The sequence below is a fragment of the Solenopsis invicta genome, chromosome 1 (genome assembly GCF_016802725.1).
Source record: "Solenopsis invicta isolate M01_SB chromosome 1, UNIL_Sinv_3.0, whole genome shotgun sequence".
NCBI lineage: Eukaryota > Metazoa > Arthropoda > Insecta > Hymenoptera > Formicidae > Solenopsis > Solenopsis invicta.
Window position 1 is genome coordinate 3,250,196 of NC_052664.1, and position 8,057 is coordinate 3,258,252.

The 8,057-nt window shown below is 60.3% G+C and overlaps 1 protein-coding gene across 1 annotated transcript; it reads left to right on the plus strand.

Moving 5' to 3' along the window:
• Positions 1 to 222: 222 nt before the first annotated feature.
• LOC113005833 (uncharacterized protein K02A2.6-like) lies at positions 223 to 5,295 on the plus strand. The gene is made up of 5 exons (XM_039454381.1): positions 223 to 231; positions 345 to 1,382; positions 1,430 to 1,605; positions 1,878 to 3,349; positions 5,144 to 5,295. Exons 1-5 carry the CDS (start codon positions 223 to 225, stop codon positions 5,293 to 5,295), a joined length of 2,847 nt encoding a protein of 948 aa, XP_039310315.1.
• The last annotated feature ends 2,762 nt before the right edge of the window (positions 5,296 to 8,057 follow it).

Sequence of the window (8,057 nt, forward strand, 5' to 3'; positions counted from 1 at the left end):
AGCACCGCCAAATGCTGGAACTGCGATAAAATCGGTCACATCGCGCGCGAGTGCGGCGAGAACCGGCGGATATATTGCTACCGTTGCGGAAGGACCGGCGTGACCGTGAAGTCGTGTGCCATGTGCGCGGGAAACGAGCCGGCGAGTCGCTAGGTCGGGTCTGCGCGACTCCCATAGAATCGGCAGAGGCCCGATCACCAACTAACTTAAGCAATTTCGAACATGCATACGGTGCGTTTCCGATCGAGGGGCGCCCACCCATCCGGTATTTTCGCGTTTTCGTGGAGGGACACTCGCTCCTCGCGCTGGTTGACTCCGGGTCGAGCCGCACGATTTTCGGGCAGGACGGGGTCCGGATACTACGAAGGCTGGGGATCCCGACGCTCCGCGACCGCAGCTCGCGGATACGAACCGCGAACGGTCAAATCGCCACGATCGCGGAGGAAGCCGACGTGACGGTGGAGTTGGAGGGGAGACGCCACTCTCTCTCCGTGTGCCTCTTGCCGAATTTGGTTGTCCCGTGCGTGGCGGGTGTAGATTTTCTGTGCGTTTTCGGTATTAGTCTCGATTTCACTGCCGTGGCGTGGACTTTTGCGGACGAGCCTGATCGCAGGTATCCGTTCGAGCTTGGCGGGAAAAATATTACGTCCGCAGTCGCCGGCGTTCCGGCCGGTGGCGGGCTTTCGGAGTTGACATCGGATCAGGAACGACGTCTAGAGGAATTTTTAGAAAACCACGTACCAAAACAAGTCGCGAATCCGGGTGTTACTAAGCTTACCGAGCATCGCATTGACGTGGGACAACACCGGCCCGTGAAACAAAGGTGTTATTTAGTTTCGCCGAAGGTTCAGGACGCGATTCGCGAGGAAATCAACAAAATGTTAGAAGCGGGAATTATAGAACCGTCGTTTAGCGAGTGGTCGAATCCCATTGTGATGGTGAAGAAGACCACGAGCAAATATCGGTTTTGCCTTGACTTTTGGAAAATAAACAGCATTTCAAAGAAGGACGCGTACCCGCTACCAAATATGAACGGTATTCTCGATAAGCTGCGACCCGCCCATTACATCTCAACGATCGACTTGAGCCAAGCGTATTTTCAGATTCCTTTAGCAAAGGAGAGTAGGGAAATTACCGCGTTTAGCGTCCCGGGTAAAGGGTTGTATCACTTCACTCGCATGCCGTACGGATTGACGGGGGCGCCCGCGACCTTTCAACGACTCCTCGACAAACTGATCGGTCCAGAGATGGAACCGCATGCGTTCGCGTACCTGGACGACATCGTCGTGGTCACGTCCACGTTTGAGGAACATTTAGAGTGGCTCCAACGGGTTTTGGATAAAATCGCCGCAGCCGGTCTCACTATCAATCCGGGCAAATTTGTGAATTTTGTCGCGCACACGTTCGTTACCTTGGCTTCGTTGTGCAGAGGGAGGGGCTAACCATTGACCCCGATAAAGTGCAACCGATCTTGGAGTATCCGGCTCCGCGCAATCTAAAGCAATTACGCCGTTTCCTCGGGATGTCGTCCTGGTACCATCGCTTCATCCCACAATTCGCGACGCTCAGCGAACCGCTCACCCGATTACTTAGGAAAAACCAGAGGTTGGAGTGGGGGGGGCGAACAGGAAGCGGCCTTTGAACAAATTCGCGTGCGCTTAACGTCCGCTCCGACGCTGGCATGCCCTGATTTTTCAATTCCGTTCGTGTTACAAACGGACGCGAGCTCCGTCGGATTGGGGGCGGTCCTGACACAGGCGGTGGACGAAGTCGAGCACGTTATCGCGTTCGCGAGTCGAGCCTTGTCGGACCCGGAGAAAAAGTATTCCGTAACTGAACAGGAGTTCCTGACAGTCGTGTGGGCCATACAAAAGTAGGCCGTACCTCGAAGGTTACAAATTTACGGTGATAACCGATCATAGTAGTTTACGCTGGCTTCACCATCTCAAGAACCCGACGGGTCGACTAGCGAGGTGGGCGTTGGAGTTGCTCGAGTACGACTATGAAGTTGTACATCGTAAGGGCGCGCAACACCATGTTCCGGACGCCTTGTCGCGAATGTTCGAGGGGGAAACCGAGCCCGCCGTGGTCGCGGTCGCCGACGCGATTAATCCGCCGAACACGCAGGACCAGTGGTATCTTAAAAAATTTCGCGAGGTGGGGAAGGTAAAGAGAAACTGTACCGACTGGAAAATCGTGGACGGGCAACTCTATTTCCTGAAACCGCGCCCGGTGACTTCGGCCATCGTCCCCGATCTAGACCGTTGGAAGTTGGTATTGCCACGGGAATTGCGGGAGGAGGCTCTGCGGGAGTCTCACGACGATCCGCAGTCCGGTCACTTGGGGGTCGATAAAATACACTACCGCTTGAGTATCGCGTACTACTGGCCGAATGCGTTTCGCGATGTGGCAGGGTACGTGAAAAGGTGCAAGGTCTGCCAGCGGACAAAGGTCGAACAAGCCAGTCCCGTGGGACTGATGGGGCGTCGCGTGATAGGGGCACGGTGGACAGTCATAGCGGCGGACATAATGGGTCCATTACCGCGAAGTAGAAGCGGCTATTCGTATCTCCTCGTGATACAAGATTTGTTCACTAAATGGGTCGAATGCCAAGCGCTGCGAACCGCAAACGGCAAAAGGATACGGGAAGCTCTCGAGGATCTCGTTTTGTCGCGATTGGGTACGCCAAAATTCCTACTGACGGATAACGGGACCGAGTTCGTGAACCAGACGTTGAGGGCTTTTGCGCAGGATTTCGAGATAACGCACACAACCGTCCCGCCGTACCACCCGCAAGCCAACCCCGTAGAGAGGGTGAACCGGGTATTGAAAACGATGATTATCGCGTTTCTCGATCGTGACCACCGCGACTGGGATCTTCATATCCATGACTTCTGTTTCGCGTATAACACCGCCCACCACTCATCCATCGGAACCTCGTCTGCGTTTTTAAATCTCGGTCGTGAATTAGAGCCAATTAACTTTCTGCGTCGTCGTTGCCGCAACGCTATCGAGGTGGCCTCGGGCGAAGCGGGGGACTGGTCGCGACGTATGCAAGACTTGCGAGCGTTGCATGCGTGGGTTTCGGAGAATCTTGAGCAGGCATACCAAAAACAAGCGAAGTACTACAACCAGCACCGGCGTGATAAGGTTTTTGGGGTGGGAGAGCTCGTTTTGAAGAGACAGCACGTTCTATCGTCCGTGGCCCAAAACATCGCGGCGAAGTTGTCACAGAAATTCCATGGACAATTTCGAGTTTCGAGAGCCCTTTCGCCCGTCGTATACGAGCTCACCGAGTTAGACGGAACCGCAGTAGGAAAAACCCACGTAAAAGACCTCAAAGCGTATCGTAGTCTTTTTCTTTTTTTTTTTTTGGTACGATGAGGGAAATGCTCATGGCACGACAGGTTGGCTAGACCTGACAGTGTTGGACTCGAGTCAGGACGGTGCTAACCCGGCCACGTAGTTTCAGCGACCAGGCTCGCCCTAACCCGCCTACCTCACCGAGCCACCTCGCCCCAGATCGAAGGAAGGCCCCGGCCAGCAATACGCTATTTCATCAGTAGCCTTCCCCCGGGGGTCGGAGCGTGAGCCCCCCGACGCGCCAGTTCGTCAGGTTGGGAGAGGACGTGCCAGGGCGGCAGCCGAGATACGTCAGCTGCCGGCTTGTCTACCCCGGGGTAGCGCCGTGAAAAACACCGCACGCCCCCCCGCGCTCCTTTAGGGCAGGAGGCGAGCGCCGAACTTACCCGTTCCACGCCAACCCCCCAAGGTCCAGTGGTCCCGAGGGACCGACCGGGCCTACCTCCTATCCTCGCGCGGCCGGCACGCCAGATGAGCGGAGACCCCTACTCATCGGGCGGCCCAACAGCCAGGGTCCTCGTCTCCTGGGCATCCCCGAGCGCAGGGGCAGCCGGAAACGTGGCCCAGGATCGCGTAATGACCCCCCCCTCCCAGGGGAGTCACTTCGCGGCCCTATCTCCGAGGATAGGCGACCCCGGGGGAGAAGGCGTCAACGCCTTCTCCGCCTGGGGTCTCAATGCCTTTCTGAGAGGCGTGCTCGAGTCTCGTCCCACTCGCTTCTCCCGTTGCGGGAGAGGGAGGGGCTCGAGCACCACCTTCGCCTGGGGGAGGTGCGCGGCGCTCGGACCTTTCCGTGCGGCTGGCCTACTATCTTCGCCGGGGATCTCCAGAAGGAGACCCCTGGTCTGGACTCGCGGACCCGCAGCCCGTTTTCCCCCTGCGGCAGGATGTCCCCGAGGACAATTGCCTCGCGGGCCCGCCGCATCACTCCTGCGTCGTCACTAGAATCGCCGATGACTTGGGGATGCGCCTCCCAATCTTCTTCGCCGCGAGCGTTTGGCTTCGCGGCGGACCTCCGTTCTGTTTCTCTTTCTTCTTCTTGCCCGGCCCGGTCGCCAGGGGGGCGGTAGGTGCCGCTACCCCCGATGGCCGACCCGAGACTAGGGCCGCCCCGTGTCCTGGGAGGAACCCCCCCCAGCCACTCTCCGCAGGCCGAGTGGGGGGGGCTCTACGGCCCCCTTTGTCCACCCTCCTTCTTTTTCTGGTGTCGACGACCTCGACCCAGCTCCGATCGCTCGCAGGCGTATCGGGGCCGGGCGCTGCCGCCGGCACGGCGGGGGGCGCGGGAGGCTCCTCCGGCGGAGCTCCCGCACTCCCTTTTCCCCCCTTCCCCTTCTTCTTCTTTTTACTGCTCCTGGCGTCGGTGGGGACGGCGGCTGGGACAGCCCCTGTCTCCACCCGCGCTAGGCGCCTCTCCAGGTCTTCCACCGTCGCCGTCAGCCGCTCCAACGTCCCCAGCACTCGCTCCTCGAAAGGAGAAGAGCCGGGGGCAGAAGCGACCGACGGGGGCGGCGGAGGGAGGAGACCTTCTCCTAGACGTCTGCGGAGCAGCCGCAGACGAGGAGGGGTCGCTCTGGAGCATGAGAGCCCTCTTGGCGACCCCCAGCTGGCCCCTCAGTTCAGCAACCTCGGCCCGGAGGGAGCGCACTTCCTCCTCCCGGACCGCGGTCGCCGCTTCCTCCTGCCCATCTTCTCGCCCGAGATGGCCCATGGCACGGTACGCCAGTGTCATGAGCGCCTCCCGGGCGAGATGGGTATTTAACTTCATTCGCCCCGACAGGTTGCCCGACAGTGGGCAACCCGTCGAGGCCTTATTTCGCGCCCCCTCGACCTCCCGGAGCCACCCATCAGCCAATCCGGCTAGATCGGTGGTCGTACTCCGGGAGATCACTCCCAGTTGGCGGTCCACGTATCGCCGCTGGTCCGGCATGAATAGGGTCGGGGGGATCCTGATGCGCTACCGAGGCCGCGCATCATTCGCCCCCGTTCCCTCTCCCTCCGACTCAGAGCTCCGGATGACGTTGGCTCTGAGTCGGCGGGCCCTAAATCGCTCTAAAGGAACCCCATGGAGCCGGTCCTCTGTGTCCGCCCCGTCGGACAATGGGGAGGGGGACCTGAAGGGTCCACTCCCGTCCAAACGGGGTCGGCCACGGGCGCGCCTACTTCTAACATGAGTCGGAAGGTCGGTCCCGTCTCCCAGAACATTCGGGATACGGACACGGCCCTCCGACTCATCCAAATCGATGACCGGCTCCAGGGGGTTCCTGGCCATCGGCTCCTCCTCCTCCTCTCGCCGATCCACGTCCATGGGCTCAGCATCGAGCTGAGAGAGCCCCTGCAGCCTCCTACGAGGCGGGTCAGCGGGGGTCCTCCCCGCCCGAGTCCCCCCCACGGACGCGGATCGGCGTCGATCCCCCTATGGTGGTTGGTGGTGGCATATAAGCCACCGTCTCAAAAAATCGGGTCCCTTCGGACCCGATTACGCTGGTATCCTGCCGACCGCCGCCCGTCTTGCGACGACCGTCGGCTAGCAGGATCGAATCCTCCCCCGCGGACTCGGTCAGGACTCCGGCCCAGTGAGCCCTCTCCTCCGGCGTTAGTTCGCTGAGGGAGGCATAACCCTCCCCCTGGTCTTCTGAGGAGGAAGAGGACCCCCCGTTAATTCCCCCCTCCCATTCGGAGTCCTCCCCCTTGAACAGCTCTCCTTCGAGCTGCTCGAGGGCGAGGAACCGATCTATTGCGTCGCGGGCCTCGGGCCCGAGGCGCTCCCGCATCTGCAAGAGCGTCACTCTGCGCGACCTCCACGGCGCACCAAGGCAGGCACGAACACTCATCACCACAGTAGCCCGTTCGTCGGCGGAGCCTGTGGGCACCCCGCGCGACAGCCCGTCGGTTGATATCGACAAGGGGGCACCCGGGACACTAGTCCCCCCTTGCCGGCCCTGGGGTATCCGACCCCCCCTGGGCGGTAAGTTATCTTTATCCTTGTCCATGTATTTCATAATAGGGTACTTTTCGCGAGGGGAACCCCACCCTCGCCCCGAGGGGTACTACGGGTCGGCGTTCGGGGACTACCGATCCGAGGCGAACCTAATGGATAACACAAAACATCACACGCGCCGACCAGGGAAAAACAGAAAACAAAACCTAAGTGCACGCGGTTAAGCGCACACCCGGGATGACCCACGATCGACGCGTATCAGACAATGGATTGCGGCGGGCAGACGGGACCCCCGATCCCGGCAGGCACCCACAGCGATCCCCCGACCAGAGGCCTCGGCAAGAGCTAACACCACCCACGACGATGCCCCCGCGCTAACGAGGAACATCCCCGATAGGTAGTGCCAGTCGCACCGGTGTACGGGCTGATCCTAGGCCCAAGGGCCCGGCGCCGATGCACCCGGGCTAGCCGGAGACATCGACAACCAGCGGGTCAACGCGCGGGATTTAACCATCGACCAGAAGATCGCTCCAGGATTCCGCAAGGAGAAGGCGACCCGACCCCCCGCCGCGACGAACACCGTACATTAAACACAGTATACACCACCATGGCGTCTGAGGCGCGAGAACACGACACTCAGACGCCGCCTCCTTGATTTTTTATAGAGGTTGTCTCCTCGCGACCCGGGCGGTGAAGCCAAGGTCCCCGGTCCATCCCGCACGTAATTTCAGCGCGTGATGGATTACGGTGTGTCAGCTCGGGCGCCAGGGTCGCTGAGATCCCTGAATCTACGGCCTACGAGAGACCGCAGACCCCTAGCGAGCTCGGGAAACCGCAGGAACGCCAATTCCTGTATCTAGAGTCGATCCGCAGCCTCGGGAGGCCCCGAAACGACTCCAGACCCCTACGGGAGTATCGTAGTGTCTAGAGTGAGGCATATTTCACCGTTTTTTTTCTTTTTCTTTCTTTCTTCTGTTCCCCCCTTTTTTTGCACCTCTATTTCCTCTTTCCGTTATACCCTTCTACCCGGGCTGAAGAGCGTGAACGCCGTAAACTGGGCCACCGAGTATGGCGGAGGAGTACCTACAACGCCGCCAGGAGTTTCTGGTGGAGTACCGGAAATTATTTAGCACCATTTATTGAGAGTTCCCCAATTTCTGGAAAGATCTGGATGAACTAAGACAACAGCGCCCACGGAACGCGGAGGAGGCACAAGAAGCTCGTGCCGTCAACCGCCCGGAGAAACGCGACATTGGGATCCAAGCCGTATGGGGGGGTGGGGTGTCATAGATGGGACCAGGCAACCCAGACCGAACCCCTCCCCGCCTGGGGACCCCTGCTGGCAAGCGAGCCGCCAGCTAGAAGCGAGAGCAAGGAGAACCCGCCCCCCGTGGAGGACGCCGCCAGCCCGGGAGGAGTACGGGGGCGGCCGGCGGAGAGGTCTGCATCACGGGACGGCGGCATGAAGGAGCCCTCCTACTATCCCGTGTCCCCAGCCGGATGCTGGAACTGCGGGTCGCGGGTACATCGGTACTCCCGCTGCTCGCGCCCAAAGCAGCGCGTCTTTTGTTACGCCTGCGGGTATGTGGAAGTCTCAATCAGGGACTGCCCGCGTTGCGGCGACGACTGGGCGCGCACGGCGGCGAACCGGGGCATCGGAAAGTAGGAAGAGCAGCCTCGCGGCGAGGATCCCTGGAAAGCACGACGACGGCTCGAAACCTGCCCGTTTCCCGCCCGGCCGACCTGTTCTGGC